General features: G+C 49.9%; 1 protein-coding gene across 4 annotated transcripts in view; it reads left to right on the top strand.

Moving 5' to 3' along the window:
* Window positions 1-24,888, top strand: part of loxl4 (lysyl oxidase-like 4) — a 169,099-nt gene that overhangs the window by 116,683 nt on the left and 27,528 nt on the right. For 3 of the 4 annotated variants that reach the window (XM_070876459.1, XM_070876457.1, XM_070876460.1), the window contains exons 9-11: window positions 16,075-16,242; window positions 18,996-19,161; window positions 23,713-23,956. In XM_070876459.1, coding sequence (XP_070732560.1) covers window positions 16,075-16,242; window positions 18,996-19,161; window positions 23,713-23,956 — 578 coding nt within the window. Of the gene's footprint in view, window positions 1-9,872; window positions 10,302-16,074; window positions 16,243-18,995; window positions 19,162-23,712; window positions 23,957-24,888 lie in introns of those variants that run through there. The other variant, XM_070876461.1, reaches the window with a different exon arrangement.

The following is a 24,888-nucleotide window of genomic DNA, read 5'->3' as shown; positions in this document are numbered from 1 at the left end:
GCACTCACTGATTTCAGCAGGTGATTTAATCAGCAGTGCTGCTAAAAGCACTCCCTCACACACAGAAATATCAAGAAAATTAAAATACAAGCCTTTGCAGGGGTCCAAGAAACAAATCTTCACTTTTTCTGCAGTACTTTTAAAAATGGCCGAGTGCCAATGTTTACTTCAGACTGCGCGTGCGCGAACGCTCCAACGCGCACGCGCAGGATTGCCGGCACCAAGAAGCCTCATTTCAATTGTACCCGCCCCCTCCTACTTACAAAATCGGCGCAAGTGGTAGGCTCCGCCACTGTGCGCCGCGCCAAGCAGACATCGAGCTCCAAGGAGCTCGAGAATACCGCAGTTTTTTTCCGGCGCCGTTTTCGGCGCGAAAAACAGTCGCCCAGCTCTGAGGTGCGCCTTTTCGCCGCGTGTGGAAACTTGGGGCCAATATATTAAGAGAACATCTTAGGCGTTTCCTTAATTTTACTGGCCAAGAATTTCTCGTGCTCTCTCTTAGCATTCCTAATATCCTTTTTAATTTTGCCTCTTAACTTTCTATATTCCTCTAAAGATTCTATAGTATTTAGCCGTTGATATGTGACATAAGCATCCCTTTTTTTCTTAATCCTCCCCTGTAAGTTCCTAGACATCCAGGGAACTCTAGAATTATTTTTCCCAGCCTTTTTCTTTAAGGGCACATGTTTGGCCTGAGCCTTCCGGATCTCCTCCTTAAATGCCTCCCACTGTTCCGACACTGATTTACCCACAAGTAGCTGTTTCCAGTCTACCATGGCCAAATCACTCCCTAACTTAGCAAAATTAGCTTTTCCCCAATTCGGAACTTTTATTCCACGCCTATTCTTGTCCTTATCCATAACCAACTTGAATCTGACTGGCACCCAAGTGCTCTCCCACTAATACCCTTTCAACCTGCCCAGCTTCATTCCCCAAAACTAAATCCAAGTCCACCCCGTCTCATGTTGGGCTTGCTACATACTGACTAAAAAAGTTCTTTTGAATGCATTTCAAGAATTCCGCACCCTCTAGATCTTTCACGCTAAATTTGTCCCAATCAATATTTGGATAATTAAAATCCCCTACTACTACTACCCTATGGTTTTTGGACTTCACAGCAATTTGCCGACATATTTGCTCTTCTATCTCCCTCCCACTGTTTGGGGGTCTATAATACACGCCCAGCAGTGTGATCGCCTCTTTTTTATTTTTCAATTCGACCCAAATGGCCTCATTTGATGATCCCTCTCACATATCATCCCTCCTCACCGCTGTAATATTTTCTTTAATCAGTACTGCAACCCCTGCCACCCCCCCCCCCCCCACTTTTTACCCCCGCTCTATCTTTTCTAAAATCCTGTAGCCAGGAATATTGATCTGCCAAACCTGCCCCTCTTTCAGCCATGTCTCTGTAATAGCTATAATGTCATAGTCCCAAGTGTCTACCTGTGCTCTTAGCTCATCCGCCTTATTCACTATACTCCTTGCATTAAAGTATATACCATTCAGCACAGGAAGACCTCCTTGTTTACTACATACTAAGCCCTGTTTCATCTGTCTTACAGATTCGCTTTCTAGATTCTTGCTATCAAATTTCTGCTTTACTTCCTTCCCTTTTGAATTAGTTCTCAGGTTCTCATCCCCCTGCCAAGCTAGTTTAAACTCGTCCCAACAGCACTAGCTAAACTCCCCACGAGGATATTGGTCCCGGCGCTGTTAAAGTGCAACCCGTCCGGTTTGTACAGGTCCCATTTCCCCCAGAAGCGGTCCCAATGCCTCAAGAATTTAAAGCCCTCTCTCCTACACCAACTTTCCAGCCACGTGTTCATCCTCTCTATCCTTCTATTCATATACTCATTAGCACATGGCACCGGTAGTAACCCGGAGATTAATACCTTTGAGGTCCGACCCTTTAATTTTCTTCCTAGCTCCCTGAATTCTTCCTGTAGGACCTCATCCCTTATTTTACCTGTCGTTGGTCCCGATATGGACCACGACCTCTAGCTGTTTACCCTCTCCCCCCGCTCCCCCCCCCCCCCGCTCCCAGGATGCCCTGCATCCGCTCTGTGACATCCTTGACCCTGGCACCAGGGAGGCACACAACCATTCGGGAGTCATGTCTACGGCCACAGAAACGCCTGTCTGTTCCCCTAACTATAGAATCCCCTATCACTATGGCTGTTTTGTTTTTCGTCCCTCCCCCCTGTGCAGCTAAGCCACCCGTGGTGCCTTGGAATTGGCTCTGGCTGCACTCCCCAGAGGCACCATCATCCTTACCGATACTCAGAGTGAATATTGGTTTGAAAGCGAGATGGACTCACGGGGGGACTCCTGCGCAACCTGCCTAGCACACTTACTACGTCTGGTGGTTACCCATTTCCCCTTTACCTGCACACCTTTAAGCTGCGGGGTGACCACCTCCTGAAACGTGCTATCCACATGGTTCTCAGCCTCGTGGATGCATCTTATTGACTCCACCCGCTGCTCCAGCTCCGAAACGTGGAGCTCGAGCAGTTGAAGCTGGAAATACCTCCTGCACCCATGGTTGTCTAGGCTGCGTGAAGCATCCAGGACTTCCCATATGCCGCAGGATGTGCACTCCATGGGACTGAGCTGCACTGCCGTCCTTCTAGTTAGCCTTATCTAGTTTAAAATCTACTTAAAAAGAAATAGAGAAAAGAGAACTACTTACCAACTCACCTCACCGACCTTCGAGGTCTCCGAACTCCCGGTCTCCGAACTTCCAATACGCTGACCTCCCGACTCGCCGACTTCAGGGCCTTACCAACTCACCGACCTCCCGACTCGTCAGAATTGAAATCCTCACCGACCTTCGGGCCTCCTGCTCCTCATATCTCTATGAAGTGCCTGCAAGGGGCTTTTTATGAGGAGTGTGGTGTGTAAGTGTTTTATTTCTGGATGTGTGTGAGTGTGTGTGTGTGAATGTGTATTTGCATGGGAATGTATATATTTGTGCGTGTGCATGTGTGTGTGTGTGTGTGTATATGTGTGAGTGCATGAGTGTGTGTACGTGCGTGAATATGAGTGAGTGCGTGTGTGATTGTCTATTTGTATGTGTGTGAGAGAATGTAAGTGTGTGTGTTTGATTGTGTATTTGTGGTGTATATGAGTGTGAATGTATGTGTGTGAGAGAGAGAGAGAGAGATTAGTCTTCAAATAAATTACCTACAGATAATTCTAATGCTTTTTATGCATGGGATCTTTAACTTCCACCTGAGAGAGCAGATGGGTTTACCATCTCACCGGAAAGACGGCACCTCCGACAGATCAGCACTCCCTCAGCACAGCACTGGAGTGTCAGCCTGGATTTTTGTCCTCAGGTTCCTGGAGTGGGACTTGAACCCACAACCTGCTGAGCATATCAGGCCAGCACTGATCATCCTTGTTTAGTCTGTCAACTCTTCCAAATCAGCATAAGAGGCATTGCAAGACACCTTCGGGTGAAAATTGGACCCGGTTGCAGCTGTAAAGCCAGCGCAACGTGACTCAGTCTGGGGGGGGGACTGAGATCCCCCGGGGAGTGCCTGAAAAACATCCTCCAATTGGCTTGGGCTGTTTTTCAGACGCCCCCGGCCACCGCCAAACAGGCATTAGACCCCTTGCAAATGAGCGGGCCTGAGGCCCGCTTTAGGCCCCTGATCAGAAAGGGTCTGCAATGAGCGGGCTTTGGGCCTGGATTCTTCAACGGCCACTGTGGCCTAAGCACTGAGAGACTCCACAGTGCTCTGGACCCCACCCCTCTCCCCCCGCCGCTGAGCCGCCTTCCACCTTCCCCCCCCCCAGCTGAGTTGCCCCACCCCCAACTGTCCTGCCACTTACCTGAGTCGGGTTGGTTACCCTCCAGGATTACCCTGCAATCTCCAGGGGTAATGTATGCACCATTAAATATACATTTCTGCGTCTCCAATCTCCATTGTCTTACCTTCTGGTCTTACCTTTGCCCTATTCCTCCTCTCCTTTCTCAAAGCCTTGTTGGCTGTGGGATTAGTGGCGTCCCTCTACGTTCCTCTGACCAGACAATGAGTGAACACAAAGGAGCACAATGGAGGTGAGGCTGTCCCAGGATGCATAGCATATGTGAAAGGGCTCTATCAAGCTATGGGCTGTATCATGGATTGGAAGAAATAATAGTCTGTTACAGGTTCCCCAGCTCAGCACTTTGCCTAAGTTGAGGACACAGAAGGATTCCAGTCATGTCAGTTAAAGCGTTATACAGAGAGCTGAGTTTCACGGTCAGAAGACAAAAACAGGCCTTCAAATCCTTGCTATGCCAATCAGCGATTTAGCAAGGAGCCTTAAAGATAAACAAGCTGTCTCTTGAAAGGGCAACAAGATATTCAGACAGAGATACGGAAGAAAATGACTTCATAGGTGCAATGTATGCACCTGTGAGTATGCTCACAAGTTTGTAGAGCTGTTGGGAAATCCCCTCCGTGCCTTTCAGTTCTCCGCGGAGGGGTTTCCTGTACGGGCTGCTCCTGCACACTCTCCACCTTGCCATCCTCGTCTGCCGTCCGGACACGCCATGGCGCACCATTTTGCCGTTCGGAGGAGGCAGGGTTCCCCAGTGGAGTGCACTCTACATGGGAGTCCTCCTTCTATTTATCAGGGACTTGGCCTGGAGGGTGGTGCATGGAGCAGTCCCGTGCAACTAATTTTTAAGTCGGTTCACGGGCTCCCAGGCCGCCTGCAATTTCTGCGGTCTGGAAGAGTCCGTGTTCCACGTTTTTATGGAGTGTGCGAGGTTGCAGCCCCTGTTCCATTATTTAAAGGGGCTGCTCCTCAATTTCTGGCTGCACTTCAGTCCCACACTCCTGATCTTTGGGCACCCTGTGCGGAGGGGAGCGGGTAGGTCCGAGGGCCTCCTCGTAGGACTGCTCCTGGGCACGGCCAAGGGTGCCATCAGCCGGTCCAGGCACCGGGCGGTTGAGGGGGTCATTCAGCCTGACTGCCTGCCTCTCTTCCGCGTCTACATCCGGGCCAGGGTGTCCTTGGAGATGGAGCACGCGGTGTCCATCGGTACGCTCGCGGCCTTCCGCGAGAGGTGGGCGCCGGAGGGACTGGAGTGCATCATCACCCCTGGCAACCAAATTTTAATTTGATTTTAGATGTTTTAAAGTTTAATTTATTCTAATTGCCGGATTTTTCATGTCCCCCTCCCCTTTTATAGGGGGCACTTGTAAAATATATGGTTTTAATGCCCCCCAAAAAAATCACAAAAACCCCCCACAAAAAACAAAAAAAAGAAACAAAAAACATTTTTTAAAAAGGGGCAGTTAAGTGTCTGGAGTGTCCCCCAGATCGGGGGGCACTTGATCAAACGTTTATTTTGGTCCCCCCCCAAAAGAGTTGTAGAGCTGTTGGGAAATCCCCTCCGTGCCTTTCAGTTCTGCGCGGAGGGGTTTCCTGTACGGGCTGCTCCTGCACACTCTCAACCTTGCCATCCTCGTCTGCCGTCCGGACACGCCATGGCGCACCATTTTGCCGTCCGGAGGAGGCGGGGGTCCCCGATGGACTGCACTCTACACGGGAGTCCTCCCTCTATTTATCGGGGACTTGGCCTGGAGGATGGTGCATGGAGCAGTCCCGTGCAATAAATCTTTAAGTCGGTTCACGGGCTCCCAGGCCGCCTGCAATTTCTGCGGTCTGGAAGAGTCTGTGTTCCATGTTTTTATTGAATGTGCGAGGTTGCAGCCCCTGTTCCATTATTTAAAGGGGTTGCTCCTCAATTTCTGGTTGCACTTCAGTCCCACACTCCTGATCTTTGGGCACCCTGTGCGGAGGGGAGCGGGTAGGTCCAAGGGCCTCCTCGTAGGACTGCTCCTGGACACGGCCAAGGGGGCCATCAGCCGGTCCAGGCAGTGGGCGGTCGAGGGGGTCGTTCAGCCCGACTGCCTGCCTCTCTTCCGCGCTTACATCCGAGCCAGGGTGTCCCTGGAGATGGAGCATGTGGTGTCCACCGGTACGCTCGCGGCCTTCCGCGAGAGGTGGGTGCCGGAGGGACTGGAGTGCATCATCACCCCTGGCAACCAAATTTTAATTTGATTTTATATGTTTTAAAGTTTAATTTGCTTTATTGCCGGGTTTTAGTGTCCCCCTCCCCTTTTATAGGGGGCACTTGTTTATATTTGTGTTTTAGTGCCCAAAAACCCCCCCCCAAAAACACAAAAAAAACCCCCAAAAAATCCAAAAAAGGGGCTTGAAAAGTGTTGGAGTGTCCCCCAGATTAGGGGACACTTGATTTAACTGTTTAATTTTGTTTCACAACTAAAAGAGTTGTAGAGCTGTTGATGGAGCACGCGGTGTCCACCAGTACGCTCACGACCTTCCGCAAGAGGTGGGCGCCGGAGGGACTGGAGTGCATCATCACCCCCAGCAACCAAATTTTAATTTGATTTTATGTCTAAATGTTAATTTGTTTAATTTGCCAGTTTTAGTGCCACCCCCCCCCCCACCACTTTTAGCCAGGGGGCACTTGTATAATTTGTGTTTCAGTGCCCTCAATAAACCCCCAAAACCAAAAAAAAAACAAGGGGGCACTTGAAAAGTTTTTGGAGTGTCCTTCCCCCTTTAATCCGGGGGCACTTGATTTGATTGTTCATAACAAAATAGTTGTAGAGCTGTTGAGTTGGGAGTGGCTTAGCCAGTCACGTGATGTTCACAAGACTCAATAAAACCCCAGTCAGTTGAGTTCAGGTTCTCCACGATGAGGCATGCAGTTGCGAGCCTGGTGGATGAACTGGTGGTGTTCAATTTGATTGTTAAACCTATGCTGATAGACCAGTTAGTTCTTTACAGCAAATGTGTAGCCGTGAATTCTTAAGCAAAGAACCCGTGAAGCAAATACACTACACCAGCAATTAAAGATTGACCTCCAGGACACTGCTGTGAGCAAAACACAGGAGAAAAATCATGGGGATGTTAAAAAAAAGGTTCTGTGAACACTACTGTTTACTCGTTATAACAATATCGGACATTGGAATAAAGGCTGTTTGTCAGGATGTTGCCTGGACTGGAGAATTTTAGCTATAAGGAAAGATTGGATAGGATGGGATTGTTTTCCTTGGAACAGAGGAGGCTGAGGAGAGACTTAATCAAGGTGCATAAAATTATGAGGGGCCTGGATAGAATGGGTAGGAAGGACCTATTTCCCTTAACAGAGGGGTTAATAAACAGTGGGCATAGATTTAAAGTAATTGGTAGAAAAATTAGAGGGGATTTGAAGGGGAACTTGTAACACCCAGAGGGTGGTGGGGATCTGGAACTCACGGCCTGAAAGGGTGGTAGAGGCAGAAACCCTCACCACATTTAAAAAGTAATTGGATATGGGCTTAAAGAGCCGTGACCTACAGAAAGAAAGAAGAAAGACCTGCATTTATAGAGCGCCTTTCACGACCACCGGACGTCTCAAAGTGCTTTACAGGCAATGAAGTACTTTTTGAAGTGTAGTCACTGTTGTAATGTGGGAAATGTGGCAGCTAATGTGTGCACAGCAAGCTCCCACAAACAGCAATGTGATAATGACCAGATAATCTGTTTTAGTGATGTTGGTTGAGGGATAAATATTGGCCCCAGGACTCCAGGGAAAACTTAGATCACTTCGATAATTATAACCTGATTTGGCAGAGTCAATATGGTTTTATGAAAGGGAAATCGTATTTGACAAATTTATTCGAGTTTTTCTGAGGATGTAATAGCAGGGTAGATAAAGGGGAACCAGTGGATGTAGTATATTTGGATTTCTAAAAGGCATTCGATAAGGTGCCTCATAAAAGGTTATTACATAAGATAAGGGCTCAGGGGATTAGAGGTAATGTATTAGCATGGATAGAGGATTGGTTAACGGACAGAAAACAGAGATTAGGAATAAATGGGTCTTTTTCAGGTTGGCAGGCAGTAATTAGTGGGGTGCTGCAAGAATCAGTGCTGGGTCCTCAGCTATTTACGATCTATATTAATGACCTGGATGAAGGGACCGAGTGTAATGTATCCAAGTTTGCTGATGATACAAAGCTAGGTGGGACAGTAAGCTGTGAGGAGAACACAGTGTCTGCAAAGGGATATAGATAGACTAAATGAGTGGGCAGTAAGGTGGCAGAAGGTGTATAATGTGGGGAAATGTGAGGTTATTCACTTTGGTAGGAACAATAGAAAAACAGAATATTTTTAAAATGGTGATAAACCTTTAAATGTTGGTGTTCAGAGAGATTTGGGTGTCCTGGTGCAAGAAACACGGAAAGCTAGCATGCAGTACAGCAAGCGATAAGGAAGGCAAATGGTAAGTTGTCCTTTATTGCAAGGGGTTTGGAGTATAAAAGTAAGGAAGTCTTGCTACAATTGTACAGGGCCTTGGTGAGACCACACCTGGAGTACTGTGCACAGTTTTGGTCTCCTTATCTAAGGAAGGATATATTTGCCTTGGAAGCGGTGCAACGAAGGTTCACTGGGATTGATCCCTGGGATGAGAGGGCTGTCTTATGAGGAGAGATTGTGTAGAATGGGCCTACACTCTCTGGAGTTTAGAAGAATGAGAGATGATCTCATTGAAACATACAAGATTCTGAAGGGGATTGACAGGGTAGATGCTGAGAGGTTGTTTCTGTGATGTATGTAGCACACAGACACTGACTCCACATGGTCTGGTGTAAATCTAACTGCTGTGAACTTCGTCCTTTATTGTTCAGCTCCAGAGTGCCTCTCAGGTGTGGTGGTCTGCCTTTTATAGTGCCTGTTGCAGGCACTTCCAGGTTTCCCACCACAGCGCCCTCTGGTGTAGCATTGTGCTTACATTACATTTAAGGTACCAGGACAATACACACATCAATACATAAAATCACACTTCCCCCCCCACCAGGACGCAGGACGACGATACACACATCAATACATAACATCACACTTGTCCAACGGAAGGCAGGTAGGCATAGTCAGTGCGTTAGTATGGTACATATTATCTGGTACATTAACTAGTTATTGACTGGTAACGGATCCCTGATTTCCTTGTTAGCCCTTATCATTAATTGTACTTCATATCCATTATTTTACACAAATACGGTGGCCATTCAGCATTAAAAAATTAATTCTTGTTATAAATTCGCCATCTCACTTTAACATAGCTCATTTTAGACTCACTCTGCCTTACAGAAGTCCTTTGTGGGGACCACCTCATGGTAAGGCCCTTTTAAGACTCCCGGGTGCATTTCCTTTTTAAGGCGCCATCTTTGATGCAGGAAGATTCCACAAGGCGTCTCCTTGGGCGCCGGTATCTTTGATGCTCTGCTGCTCTGGACACGATGCCGCCGCCATCTTGCTCTCGCTGCTCCGTATGCCCTCCACCGTCGCAGCCTCCGCTCCCCTCCGCTGACACCTGACTTGCCTCCTCCCCTGCGGCCGTCGTCGTTGCTTCTCCGGCGGCCACCGTAGCCGCCTCCCCTGCGGCCGTCGTGGCCTCTCCAGCGGCCGCATTTGCCGCCTCCCCCGCGGCCTCCCATGCGGCCGCCGTGGCCGGCGATCTCCAGCTGCTGCCGCTGCCCGACTCTCCCTCTGCATGGGCCCCTCCGATCCGCCGGCCATCCTGGATCCCTCACACCCAGCCCGCAGCGCCCCGCCGGCTCACCCCCCCCCCCCCCCACTAGGCCCCTCTCTGCAGGGCTGCTTGCCTGTGGGGGCTGAGGCTGCAGGATCTCTGTGTGAGGTCCGGGCCTGGGGCTTGCCTGTGGGGATTGAGGCTGCAGGATCTCTGTGTGAGGTCCGGGCCTGGGACTTGCCTGTGGTTGGATTGAGGCTGCAGCTCCAGCTCGGTCGGCGCTGCTCTCTGGGGGCCCGGGTCACGGCAGCACCCCAGGGAGCAGCAGCCTGTGGAGTGATGAAGTCTTCCCAGCTCCCACGGACCGTCCCCATCCATCTCCGGCCGAGGAGTGTCGGCCCATCGCCTGCAACGACCCACAAAGGTAAACCGTGCGTCTCGTCCCCGTGGGATACCTGCACCATCGCTCTGCCAAGAACAGGAATTAGTTCCCTGGTGTAGGTACGCAGCTTCGCCGTGACCGGGACCAGCTTGGGTCATGCAGCTGGGTTAATCCACAGTTTATCAAAAGTTCTCCGACTCATCAACGACGGACTCGAGCCTGTGTCCACTTCCATACTCACAGGGACTCCGTTGATTTTTACTTCCCTTTCACTGGGGGCGAATCGTCGGTACACATGTACAGTCCAAACACCTCATCATCTTCTACCTGCCCCTCGCTGGATGATGGATCATCCCCCATCTCCTCAGCCACATGGTGAGTCTGTTTTCTTTTACACATACGCTGAAGGTGGCCTTTAACGTGGCAGGTATTGCACGTGTACTCCGCAAACCTGCACTGGTGAGCCCCATGGCTTCCTCCACAACGCCAGCATGGTGCTGCTTGATTGGCCCCCCTCAGCGGACTCTGAGTTCCAGGACCCCGAGGTCCTTGCTCTCTGCCCTGGGCAGAGCCATGTTCTGCAGTTTTGTCCGTGGTGGGCGCTATCCTGTGAATAGTACCTGCCGGGTTCAAGACTCTCTGGATCATTTGCTTGGTGCTGCAAGTCGAGGTCATATATGCCCGGCTGATGGTGATGGACTTTGTCAGGGTGACTGCGGGTTCCGTGGCTAACAGCTTGTGCAGGAGTCCCTCGTGGCCAATCCCCATAACGAAAACATCCCGCAAAGCCTCGTCAAGATGTGCGCCAAAATCACACGGCGCCGCGAGCCTCCTGAGGTCCGCAGCATATTTGGTGACATCCTGGTCCTCGGGTCTGCAGTGATGGTAAAATTTGTATCTGGCCGTGAGGATACTCTCCTTCGGTTTCAACTGGTCACGAATGAGTTCAGTCAGCTCCTCGTATGACTTGTCTCTGGCGCTCCCAGGTGCCAGCAAATCCCTGACGAGACAGTAAAACTCATCTCCACAACTGGAGAGCAATATCATCTTACGCTTATCTCTGATTGCGTCTGTGTCCTCCGTCAGGTTGTTTGCTGTGAAGTAGTACTCGAGCCTTTCCGTGAAGGCCTCCCAATCATTGCCCACGGTAAAATCCTTTAGCGAGCCCAGAGTAGCCATGGTTGCGTGGAATTCGTCTGCTTCCTAGTCGCCAATGTGGTGTATGTAGCACACAAATCACTGACTCCACATGGTCTGGTGTAAGTCTAACTGCTGTGACCTTCGTCCTTTATTGTTCAGCTCCAGAGTGCCTCTCAGGTGTGGTGGTCAGCCTTTTATAGCACCTGTTGTAGGTACTTCCAGGTTTCCCACCACAGCGCCCTCTATGGTGTAGCATTGTGCTTACATTACACTTAATGTACCAGGACGATACTCACATCAATACATAACATCACAGTTTCCCCCTGGCTGGAGAATCTAGAACTAGGGGGCACAGTCTCAGGATAAGTGGTCGGCCATTTAAGACAGAGATGAGGAGGAATTTCTTCACTCAGAGAGTTGTGAATCTTTGGAATTCTCTGCCCCAGAGGGCTGTGGATGCTGAATCTCTGAATGTATTCAAGGCTGAGATCGATAGATTTTAGGAGTCTAGGAAGAATCAAGGGATTTGGAGATCGGGCGGGAAAGTGGAGTTGAGGGCGTAGTTCAGCCATGATCTTATTGAATGGCGGAGGAGGCTCGAGGGGCCGAATGGCCTATTCCTATTCCTAATCCTAGTTCTTAGAACTCTCCTGCTCTTGTTCAACAAGAACTGGAAAATGGGATTAGGATGGGTAGCTCTTTTTTTGGCCGGCACAGACACAATGGGCCAAATGGCCTTCTGTGCAATAAGCTTCTTAAGATTCTACGACTGACATTCAAGAACCATCCAATTGGGTAACAAAATGTCTGTTCGTCTTCCGATTGGCCGGGGGGGAGGTGGGTTTCAGGCAGGAGGTCATGTGATGAAACATCCGGGACTACGTCCAACCAGAGGCAGGCGGTCTGAAATTAGTTGCAGCCATGGTCGACCAGCTGCCTGGGGAGCTCGCCCAGAATGTTTAGTTGAGGCCTGAGGCCTGATCTCGGTCCTCCCGGTTCAGGCGTGTGCTTGGGACTGTTCCGGGTGCTGCTAAATTTCCACCCCCCCTTTGAAGTCACGCCCCTTTAAGAACAATAAAAATCTGAGGTTAAGAAAGTTTGCTGAGCTTTACCATGTGGAAGCTCGGGCAATGCTAAAATCAAATGGCTGTCACGCATGGTTGGAAGTGATGATTAAAAACAGTCCACATTGTTGCAGAGAAAGCCTCATTAATATTCATTAGATTCTCTCTGCAACCCACAGATTTTTAAAGTGAGTTTGAATTCAACCCTGAATTCTATAATATTTCTGTTTTGAGTGAATTTTTTTTTTACTCTTTTTTTTGGGGGGTTTGCCGAGGTACCCATTGTCAGTTTGGATCAAGAATAAGGCAGCAGCCTTGATTGATTTTTGAGCCCCTGTGCTAGCTGATCCGGCAACGCCACGATTTTAAAAATTCTCATCTTTGTTTTCAAATCCCTTCATGGCTTCCTCGCCCCCTCCCTATCTCAGTAATCTCCTCCAGCCCCAAGGACTCTGCATTCCCCCAACTGTGGCCTCTTGAGCATCCCCCGATTTTAATCACTCAACCATTGGCGGCCTTGCCTTCAGCTACCTGGGCCCTAAGCTCTAGAACTCCCTCCCGAAACCTGAGGAGATTGGGCCTCTACTCATTGGAATTCGGAAGAATGAGAGGTGATCTTATCGAAACGTATAAGATTATGAGGGGGCTTAACAAGGTGGATGCAGAGAGGATGCTTCCACTGACAGGGGAGACGAGAACTAGAGGGCATGATCTTAGAATAAGGGGTCGCTCATTTAAAACTGAGATGAGGAGAAATTTCTTCTCTCAGAGGTTTGTAAATCTGTGGAATTCACTGCCTCAGAGAGCTGTGGAAACTGGGTCACTGAATAAATTTAAGGTAGTTTCTTAACCGACAAAGGATTAAGGGGTTATGGGGAGCGGGCAGGGAAGTGGAGCTGTGTCCATGATCAGATCAGCCATGATATTGAATGGCGGAGCAGGTTCGAGAGGCTATATGGCCTACTCCTGCTCCTATTTCTTATGTTCTTATGTTCCTCCTTTAAAACGCATCTTAAAACATATCTCTTTGACCAAGCTGGTGGTCATCTGCCCTAATTTCTCCTTATGAGGCTCAGAGTCCAATTTTGTTTGCTAACGCCCCTGTGAAGCGCCGTGGGATGTTTTACTATATTAAAAGGTGCTATATAAACGCATGTTGTGGTCGACTGAGTTACGTATGAGGTGTCAGCAAGAAAAGCTGAAGTGCTGCGGATGCTGGAAATGTGAAATGATAATCGAGCATGCTGGATACACTCAGCAGGTCAGGCAGCCTCTGTAGGGGAGAGCAAGCAAGTTGCCCTTTCGTATCCAGGCCCTATATCAAAACACAAGGTTCAAGCTGCCTGTCCCTCGCCCCAAAGGCAGCCCGACCTGCTCAGTGTTTCCAGGGCTCTGTTTTTGCTTCTGAAGTGTGGCCACTGCTGTTTTCTAGGCAAATGCGATAGCTAATTTGCGCACAGCATGGTCCCACAAACAGCGCAAATTAAGATAAACGGCTTGTTCACCTATTTTTAGTGGTGTTGATTGAGGCATAAACACTGGCTAGGAGAACTCCCCTGCTCTTTATCGAATAGTGATTTTAGGTCTCACCCGAAAGACGGCTGACAGTGCGACGCTCCCTCAGTACTGCCCCTCCGACAGTACAGCATTCCCTCAGTACTGCCCCTCCGACAGTGCGGCGCTCCCTCAGTACTGACCCTCCGACAGTGCAGCCCTACCTCAGTACTGCCCTTCCGACAGTGCAGCGCTCCTCAGTACTGCCCCTCCAACAGTGCGACACTCCCTCAGCACTGCCCCTCTGTCAGTGCGGCGCTCCCTCAGTACTGCCCCTCCGACAGTGCGGCGCTCCCTCAGTGCTGTTCTTCTGACAGTGCCAGTGCTCCCTCAGTACTGCCCCTCCGACGGTGCGGCGCTCCCTCAGTATTGAGCCTAGACTTATGTGCTCAAGTCCTGATTTAGAGGCACAAGAGCTATGACTGGACCAAGAGGACATTGATTTAAAACTCAGTTCAGTTTCAGAAACTATCCAGGCAAAGAAAATAAAGAGAAAAATGCTGACAGTTTCCATTAGATGTAATGGCTAGAGCTTAACATGCAGAGTTGCCGCATCAATGCTCCATATGATAGTGATGGAGTGGCTAGTTGAATGGGCATCAAAGTAGTACGTGGGCTTACTCTGTGAGGAAGTCCTAAGTCCTGAACAGTCAGCACATACAGTTGAACTATCCTGCATCACATGGCCAGTGTCAGCCGTGCCTCAGTGGGCAGCACTCTCGCCTCTGAGTCAGAAGGTTGTGGGTTCAAGCCCCACTCCAGAGACTTGAGCACAAAAATCTAGGCTGACACTCCAGTGCAGTGTTGAGGGTCAGTACTGAGGGAGCGCTGAACTGTCAGAGGGGCAGTACTGAGGGAGCGCTGCACTGTCGGAGGTGCCGTCTTTTGGTTAAGACATTAAACCAAGGCCCTGTCTGCTCTCTCAGGTGGCACTATTTCGAAGAAGAGCAGGGGAGGTTATCCCCGGTGTCCTGGGGCCAATATTTATCCCTCAACCAATATTACTCAAAACAGATGATCTGGACATTATCACATTGCTGTTTGTGGGAGCTTGCTGTGCGCAAATTGGCTCCAGTGTTTCCCACATTACAACAGTTTCAAAAAAAGTACTTCATTGGCTGTAAAGTGCTTTGGGGTATTGTGAAAGGCGCTATATAAATGCAAGTCTTGTTTTTCTTTTCAAATGAATCTTCGCTGACTGCAGTGAAGAGGTTACAGTCACAGGTGCAGCACAAAGAAACTCCATGTCCTTGATTTTTATTTTTTATACATGAATGTCACATACAGACACACACACAAACACACTTTCAGTCACTTTTGTATTACAGCCATTGTGCACAGCAGCATCCCATAAACAGCAAAGAGATTAATGTTCATCCCATTGCCGTCCGTTTCTGGCAAAATGCTCCCTGCATAACAATGGTTATTGCACTTTAGAAATTCATTCGTCGTCCGTGAAACGCAATGAGATACTTTGATTCGTGATAACTCTCGATACAAATACAAGCCTCCCTTCCGGCTGCTAATGGCACCTGGCATTGAAACGTACAAGGTTCTGAGGGGGATTGACAGGGTAGATGCTGAGAGGTTGTTTCCCTTTGGCTGGAGAGTCTAGAACCAGGGCTCACAGTCTCAGGATAAGGGGTCGGCCATTTAAGACCGAGATGAGAAGAAATTTCTTCACTCAGAGAGTTGTGAATCTTTGAAATTCTTTGCCCCAGAGGGCTGCGGATGCTGAGTCTCTGAATATATTCAAGGTTGAGATCGATAGATGTTTGGACTCCAGGGAAATCCAGGGATATGGACATTGGGCAGGAAAGTGGAGTTGAGGTCGATGATCAGTCTTATTGAATGGCAGAGCAGGCTTGAGGGGCAGTATGGCCGACTCCTGCTCCTCATTCTTATATGGCCTGGGAAGACTAGAGAGGAAAAGTTAAGGAGAGGATTAGAAGGTTAATACAAAGAAAAAGTGCAAGCAATAACAACTTGCATTTATATAGCGCCTTTAACGCAGTAAAACATCCCAAGTTGCTTCACAGGAGCATTTATCAGGCAAAATTTGACACCGAGTCATATAAGGAGAAATTAGGACAGGTGACCAAAGCTTGGTTAAAGAGGTTGGTTCTAAGGAGCGTCTTAAAGGAGGAAAGAGTGGTAGAGAGGTGGAGAGCTTTAGGGAGGGAATTCCAGAGCTTGGGGTCTCGGCAGCTGAAGGCACGTCCGCCAATGGTGGAGCGATTAAAATCGGGGATGCGCAAGAGGCCAGAATTGGAGGGGTGCAGAAACCTCGAAGGGTTGGAGGAGATTACAGCGATAGGGCTGGGGGTATGTGGAGTGGGATTTGGGGAGTTAACAATAAGGTGATTGCTTTTTCCGTCCCAAATATATAGATCCGTTTGAATGGGGGCCGAAACACTTTTGAAGGCCGCGTGGAGATTCTGACAGAGGTCAACGGCACGGCGAAGTGGGGCGCTGTGTGCGGAGAGAACTGGAGCCTGACCGAGGCCATGGTCGTGTGCCGACAGCTGGGGTTAGGCTTTGCCAACCATGCACTACAGGTAGGTGCTGAGGGAGGAGATCAGCCAATCTGACAATGTGGCAATTTAATGGATGTTCCCGTTCAGGAAGAAACCCGAATGAATCTGTGCTCAAAATTCAAGATAACACCAGGGAGCATGGGGCCAAGGAAAGACCATTTAGCCCATCAACTTGCTCCTTCTGTAGATCATGTACAACCTACCCTATTGTGGACCTATTTAACATCCTGAGGCAAAGTTCTTCATAATCACTCCCTATGGGGACAGTGCAGGAAAGTGGAGTTGAGGTAGAAGATCAGCCATGATCTCATTGAATGGCGGAGCAGGCTCGAGGGGCCGAATGGCCTACTCCTGCTCCTAATTCTTATGTTATGTTTATGACCCCACCCTAACCCCCATCCCCTTGCAACATTATTTCACAAAACTCCAGAATATTCGTCCATTCCCACACCTCTGCTATTCATTCCTGGCCAGTTGTCCACCTAATCGCCTTGTTGAACATTGCCCGTGCGAGTGGGTTTTCCTTAGAAAATAAGCCAACAGTCAACGTAGCTGAGCCCGTGTGAGGCCCCATGTTTTGGTGGATTGAGCAGTCTGCTCGGGTCGGGTTTGAACTCGAAACCCGCCAACTGGAAGCGAAAGGGAGAGGAGGGCCTGTCCAACAGACGCTTGAACCTCCCCTGGGACTGGAAGCTGTTCAGTTCTTGGACAAGACAGTCCGCTCGCTGGACTGGGCTGTTTGGCAACGTCCGCTAGCTAAAACCGATCACCGAAGGCAGAAATTGTGGGGCTCCAATGCCGACCATTCGACTCGGCATGAAGGCAGGTGCGAAGAGGCTCATTTATCTCTCGCGCTCACTTCATGGTGCGTTATTATTACGGTTAGCAATTAGTTTTCACCATCAGCAAAGTAAATATTGAAAGCCCTGGTGCCTCTCTCCCTGCCTCGCTTCTAACTGACCCCATCCTACAACGCATTTTCTAGCTCTTAAGTGCCTTTGAGAAGTTTGGAGGAAGAACTCCTGCTCCCTCTTGTCATTTGGACTTGAGGCGACAGTGTAAAATGGGCGATATCGATTCAGCTGTCCTTTATACATCTCTCCCGGGTGGTCAATGGGAGGTCAATGGAATGGAAACCAGGAGAGGTGTATAGTGGATAACTGGTCCGACATCGCTTGTTTTCCACTCTCTTGTCCAAGCTCCAATATGACCCCTGTTGTGTCTCGAGAACAATGATGGGGACATCGGGCAGCACAGTAAGTTAGCATTCTCTCCCGTCACCTCTGGAGCCAGGTTCAAATCCAGCCTTGACTAATGGGGTAAAAGTCCCCTCTGTCTGCTGGCTGTGAGAGCCACTTCAGTCATTTGTGGGCACTCATTCACGGCGTAAAACAGCTCCGAATTCAGCACGAAACTGGCAGTCTCACTCACAGAGTACGCAGGGGGATGACCAGGAATATAGGAACAGGAGAAGGCCATTCAGCCCCTCGAGCCTGTTCTGCTATTCAATGAGATCATGGCTGACCTGTACCGTAACTCCATCCACCCGCCTTTGGTTCCATAACCCTTAATGCTCTGGTGCGTAGTGTGGGAAATGTAAAGAAGAAATGCCACACAGGGGCAAATAGGGAATGCTTTTGTGGGATTGGGGCTGTTGGATGTTGTTGGGCAATTGTTGCTGGAGCTTTGCACCGAACCTGACATTGCATCGCCCCTGTGAGTGCTGACACTGGACATCTGCAGTGGGAAAGTGTCCTATTCCCCAGCACTGATACCCCTCATCTCCATCAGCACAAAATGCAATGGGCCAGAAATCACCATTTGGGGTGATGAGAAGCGCAAAAGTATCGGCAGACGAAAAAGATTTGCTGCTCCTGGGTACTTCTGATTTAGCGCTCAAGAGGGAAGTGGAGCACGAAATCAAGCGCTAACCACCTCCCTTAGAGTGCTAAAGGGAGTGAGAGGGCGGTATCGGCAGAGCGCTGAGCAGTGTTCCGTGCAGCTCTGCCGCCTGTACAGGCACCTTCCCTCGCTCAAAGGGTTAGAGCCAATGATGGGTTGAATGAATCTTCATGCTCTGTGTGTTGGACCACAGGACCTGCACTATGTGTATAACATGAAATCCAATACTGAACTGACAAAAAGTGGCACCAAGCACTCTAAGAGAGTGGAGGGCTGAGGAATCGCGGTGGTCAGAATCAATCAGAAGGCACTTCTGTTTGATTGGGGGGAGAAATAAACCTACCTGACCATCACTGCCATTAAATATCGCTCTTCGAGCGGCCGGCCAAGGTGACCACGGCTCCTGCAGCTGCCGTCGTTAATGCCCAGCGATGCTGGGTGGAAGCGAATATTGCATCCAGGGCGGTAACAGAGCCCTGCGTACTGGATGATGTCACGATCTATGGGGCGCAAGAGAGCGCGGCGGTAAACGTTAGCACCAGCGCTAAACCGCCAGGGGAGTTTGCGGGTGTCGGTGAATTCGCCACGCACGGTCGGTGACCCCTTAGCAACCCGTTACCACCTCCCCCGCAGGCGCTAACGGGAGGCGCGGACCAGGCCAATTTCAATCCCAATGTCTCGTGCTTTGAATTCCTGCAATGCCTTCAGTTTTAATATCCTTGCAATGAAGAGTGAGTTGCGGGGAACCGATAAACCGATCTCCCGCTGCTCCGGGCCGATTCCGTGTTAGGAGAGAGCGCTTGACGAACGAGCTGGCAGAGTGTGCTCCCGGGTCACGTCGTGACTGAACTCTCTGCCATTTATCTCGACAGGAGACCTGGTACTGGCAGGGGGAACACACCAGCGACGAGGTGGTCCTGAGCGGCACCTCCTGCTCCGGAACCGAACTCTCCATCTTGCAGTGCTCCCATCACCACAACCACATCGAGTGCCCGCACGGCATGGGCAGATTCGCCGCAGGAGTCATCTGTGCCGAGGGTGAGTGTTGGACCTGCCTGGGGTCTCCTATTGCAGGACATGTATGTATCTCATAGTGGGGGGGAGAGACTGACTCAGGAGCAGGAGTCGGCCATTCAGCCCCTCGAGCCTGTTCTGCCATTCAATTAGATCATGCCCGATCTGTATCTTAACTCCACCTTGGTTCCATATCCCTTAGCTAAACAAGAATCAATCAATCTCCGTTTTGACATTTTTAATTGCTGTCCCCCCCACCCCCCACCCCCGCAGCTTTTTGTGAGGGGGAAGAGTTCAAATTTCCACTACCCTTTGTGTGAACAACTGCATCACCCCTGAACGGCCTAGCTCGAATTTTAAGTTTATGCACTTCTGACCCCCACCCCACTTTGTTCTAGACTCTTTCCCCCACCCCCCCCCATCTCCCACCAGAAGAAATAGTTTGGTGCCAAAATTGCCCCTTCCCTTAAGGCCTGCTACCGCCGATTTGGCCACGCAGTGGAGTGCAATGACTGCCGATTTTTTTCGTGGAATGGCCGCCATTTTGAAAATTCCGCTCCCGGGGTATTCGGGCTGTGACCCGCCTCCCCCCACTCCCCCCACCCACATTGACGGCTGCAGTAAAAACAGTCGAAACACGTTCGGTGCGCCGCGTTTCCGACGGGGGAGAGGGAGGGAGGGGGGCAATTCCAGTCCCAAATCTACCCTATCAGTTCCTTTAATCAATGTAAACACTGCAGTCAGATCACCTCTTCTCCAATACCCGAGGGAACACAAGCCCAGTCTGCACAACCTGCCCTCATCGTTTAAGCCTTTTCAGCCCCTGGGTACCATTCTGGTGAATCCGTACTGCTGCCCCTCCCAGTTCTGGTGCTGTTTGTGTGTGGGGGGCAGGTGCTTTGCTGTTCCTGTGTCGGGAGCTCAGCCCAGAACAGCTGCTAACGGCTGGCCACAAAATCACATTTAGTGAAGGTTTAGATTAACAGGATTACATCGCATTATGTAAGTCTGCTGGCAGGCTGGGTTCCTGGCACTGGTTGGTAACCACAGCAAGTCTGTTAAATTGTCGTAGTGTAGTTTTTTTTTAGAATCCAGTCTTAATTTTTTTGAATTAAAATTACTCGTACATTTTACGTGACATCGCGCACATGGTTAGGATTTTATACAAGTTGGTGCTGGGAATGGGAAGAGAGATTTTAGAAACTCACTCCAGGGAGCCACCTAGTGGCCAGGGCCCTCAACTACACCGTGACTGTTGACATAGCAAAATTGAATGGGGAAATGCTGATGTGAAAATTTACACAATGCCTTCTTTGGGTGTTGCCTGACTTGAGACACACCTGGGCGTGGCTGAGAGGTGAACCCAGTTCCCACATACTCTGCTGCTATAGATTTACTGTGTTGTTTACACTCGAAGCAGCTATCCGTGTCATCAGATGGGCTGCCACTCCAGGATCCCCGTGCCAGGACCCTGGCCCAAACTGGACATCCACACGGAGGTGGGTTGTGGTATTTGTGGGTGTTGAAGGCACAGACGGAAAATTGAAGGGAGCGCCGCCGCCCCCCCCCGGAACGTTCCCACGTTGCTCAACTGTGAGCAGCGTTTCAGAGGGATGGGAAACAGCTCCCTTACCTGTCCAGTCAATAGTGTGCAAAGAAGGATAAAGAATAAGCGACAAGCTCCATCTAAGGTTCGGCGGGCAAAGGCCTTGGTGAAGTAACGAGCCATAAACACCCCGACTTGAACCCCTGGCTCGTGCTGAGTTAGTTTATTCATTCACGGGGTGTAGGCATCACTGGCATGACCGGCATTTATTGCCCGTCCCGAACTGCCCTCGAGAAGGTGGTGGTGGAGTCACATAGAGGCCAGACCGGGTAAGGACGGCAGATTTCAGTCCCTAAACGTACGTTCGTGAACCAGTTGGTGTGCCGCCTTCTTGAACCTCAGCAATCAGTGTGGTGAAGGATTGTACTTTTTCTTTCTCGTGGTTTGATATAACCAAATGGCTTGCCTGGCCATTTCAGGGGGCAGTCAACCACACTGACATCCTGTGGGAAGGAGGAAGGAAGGAGGACAGTAGAAGTATGTTTGAGTTTGTGTGTGTGTGTATGTATTGGCACATACAGCAGAGCCTGGTCTCCAGTCATCTTGGATAGCCCTTGCCACTGAACCAAGACCTAGCTCCGTTAAGCCCGTGTGGTGGCTGATGTGCAACGGCCACCCCTCGTTAAAAGAATTCACGCACAGGCATCTTTCACCTTTTAAAATGAGTTAATCAGTCACCTGAGTACTAATTGTTAGTGTGGAAGCAAGTCATCTCGACCCCGAGGGACTGCCTATGATGATGATGATGATATGGGGTTATGTATAGGCCCAGACTGGGTGACGAAGGCAGGTTTCCTGAAACATAGAAACATAGAAACATAGAAAATAGGTGCAGGAGTAGGCCATTCGGCCCTTCTAGCCTGCACCGCCATTCAATGAGTTCATGGCTGAACATGCAACTTCAGTACCCCATTCCTGCTTTCTCACCATACCCCTTGATCCCCCTAGTAGTAAGGACTTCAGCTAACTCCTTTTTGAATATATTTAGTGAATTGGCCTCAACAACTTTCTGTGGTAGAGAATTCCACAGGTTCACCACTCTCTGGGTGAAGAAATTCCTCCTCATCTCGGTCCTATATGGCTTACCCCTTATCCTTAGACTGTGTCCCCTGGTTCTGGACTTCCCCAACATTGGGAACATTCTTCCTGCATCTAACCTGTCTAACCCCGTCAGAATTTAAACGTTTCTATGAGGTCCCCTCTCATTCTTCTGAACTCCAGTGAATACAAGCCCAGTTGATCCAGTCTTTCTTGATAGGTCAGTCCCGCCATCCCGGGAATCAGTCTGGTGAACCTTCGCTGCACTCCCTCAATAGCAAGAATGTCCTTCCTCAGGTTAGGAGACCAAAACTGTACACAATACTCCAGGTGTGGCCTCACCAAGGCCCTGTACAACTGTAGCAACACCTCCCTGCCCCTGTACTCAAATCCCCTCGCTATGAAGGCCAACATGCCATTTGCTTTCTTAACCGCCTGCTGTACCTGCATGCCAACCTTCAATGACTGATGTACCATGACACCCAGGTCTCGTTGCACCTCCCCTTTTCCTAATCTGTCACCATTCAGATAATAGTCTGTCTCTCTGTTTTTACCACCAAAGTGGATAACCTCACATTTATCCACATTATACTTCATCTGCCATGCATTTGCCCACTCACCTAACCTATCCAAGTCACTCTGCAGCCTCATAGCATCCTCCTCGCAGCTCACACTGCCACCCAACTTAGTGTCATCCGCAAATTTGGAGATACTACATTTAATCCCCTCGTCTAAATCATTAATGTACATTAGTGAACCAGTTGGGTTTATTACGACAACCCAGAGTTTCTGCTGTTGATCCCCACTGGGACATCCTCCCCCCATCCCCCTCCTCGCACCTTGTGTGGATACTGGCTGAGAGCAGGACAGGACCAGGCGTGGTCACAGGATAGCTTCCAGCTCATTCAACCCAGAAAGATTGGCGAATGTTTAACCAACATTGTCCCGGGAGCCCATTCCGTGGACTGTCTGATACACCATCGTCATCACAGGCGGTCCCTCGTATCGAGGATGACTTGCTTCCACGCCGAAAAGGGATGAGTTCACAGGTGTTTCAATGAAGGACCTAATATTCCAGATTCCGAACTACATCTTGAAGGGTAGAAGATGCCTGTGCGTGGATTTTTTTAAATAGGGTGGCCGTTGCACACCAGCCACCACACGGGCTTGACAGAGCGAGGTCTTGGTCCAGATGACTGGAGACCAGCTCTGCTGCTCGGACCTAGTACGCACACATATCGCAGTGTGGGCTGGCCCGTGCTACCCCTGGGCCCTCGCCTCTTCACCCCGAACTCTCTGATTCCATCATCATCATCATCATAGGAAGTCCCTCGGAATCGAGGAAGACTTGCTTCCACTCTTAAAATGAGTTCTCTGATGGCTGAACAGTCCAATACGAGAGCCACAGTCCCTATCACAGGTGGGACAGATAGTCGTTGAGGGTAAGGGAGGGTGGGACAGGTTTGTCGCACGCTCTTTCCGCTGCCTGCGCTTGATTTCTGCATGCTCTCGGCAATAAGACTCGAGATGCTCAGCGCCCCCCCCGGATGCACTTCCTCCACTTAGGGTGATCTTTGGCCAGGGACTCCCAGGTATCTGTGGGGATGTTGCACTTTATCAGGGAGGCTTGGAGGGTGTTCTTGTAACGTTTCCTCTGCCCACTTTTGGCTCATTTGCCGTGAAGGAGTTCCGAGTAGAGCGCTTGCTTCTGGCATGTGAACAATATGGCCTGCCCAGCGGTTGCACCCCGCAGTTGAATAGCCTTTGGACAATTCACTGCCGGGGGTCATTTGGGAAGCTCTGGGGAGATGAGCAAACCTCTTCCAGGAATCGATGGAATGAGAGAAAACTGGACAGGAGACAGAGCGTAACTGACAATGAGTGGTATTAAAGAAATACTAATCTTGCCCCTCTTTGCTTGCCGTTGTTAGTGACCCCCGACCTTGTTCTGGATGCCCAGCTTGCCCAGGAATCTGCGTACCTGGAGGACCGCCCCCTGCACATGCTGTACTGCGCCCACGAGGAGGGCTGCCTGTCCAAGTCGGCCGACGCGATGAACTGGCCGTATGGAAGCCGCCGGCTGCTCCGGTTCTCTTCACGGATACACAACATCGGCAGGTCGGACTTCAGGCCCAGGGCCGGACGCAACGCCTGGGTCTGGCACAGCTGCCACAGGTAGGCCCAGGGCTCGGAACCCTTTCATTCAAAGGTTCACGGTAGAGGTTTGCAAAGAGAGAGAGAAAGACTAAAGGGGAGAGAAATTCAGGGGCGCCCCCCCCCCCCACCCCCGTCTGGGAGCGCTAAGTTTGGAGAAATTAATGCCAAGTTCAGGCTTGTATTCTATATATAACTCCACCCCCCCCCCTCGAACCCCTCAATTAGATTCCAGCCTGTAACTCACTTCCTGGTATCTGTTATTCTATATATAAACCCCCTGAATCCTTCGATTAGATTCCAGCCTGTAACTCACTCTCGGATATCTGTTATTCTAAATATAAACCCCCTGAACCCCTCGATTAGATTCCAGCCTATAACTCACTCCCGGGTATCCGTTATTCTATATATAAACCCCCTGAACCCCTGAGTTAGATGCTTGAGCTGCCGTCTTCCATCGAGAGCACTGAAGATGTGTATTATAAACTAGGTCACACGATCAGTTAGGGTGACGAAGGCTTGCTCCGCCCATTTGATCCTTGAGTTCCAGCATTACATCATCGTGCTGTTTTGTAAGTGAGTATGCAGGTACAGCAGGTAATCAGGAAGGCAAATGGACTGTTGGCCTTTATTGCAGGGGGGATGGAGTATAAAAGCAGAGAAGTCCTGCTACAACTGTACAGGGTGTTGGTGAGGCCACACCTAGAGTATTGCGTACAGTTTTGGTCTCCTTATTTAAGGAGGGATATACAGGTACTTGCATTGAAGGCTGTTCAGAGAAGGTTCACCAGGTTGACTCCTGAGATGAAGAGGTTGTCTTATGAAGAAAGGTTGAGCAGGTTGGACCTACATTCATTGGTGTTTAGAAGAATGAGAGATGATCTTATTGAAACGTATAAGATTCTGAGGGGGCTTGACCGGTAGATGCAGAGAGGATGTTTTCCCTCGTGGGA

Source organism: Pristiophorus japonicus, chromosome 3, assembly GCF_044704955.1.
Source record: "Pristiophorus japonicus isolate sPriJap1 chromosome 3, sPriJap1.hap1, whole genome shotgun sequence".
Classification (NCBI taxonomy): Eukaryota; Metazoa; Chordata; class Chondrichthyes; family Pristiophoridae; genus Pristiophorus; species Pristiophorus japonicus.
The sequence above is the reverse complement of the archived record's forward strand: the minus strand, read 5'-3'. Positions and strand labels throughout refer to the sequence as shown.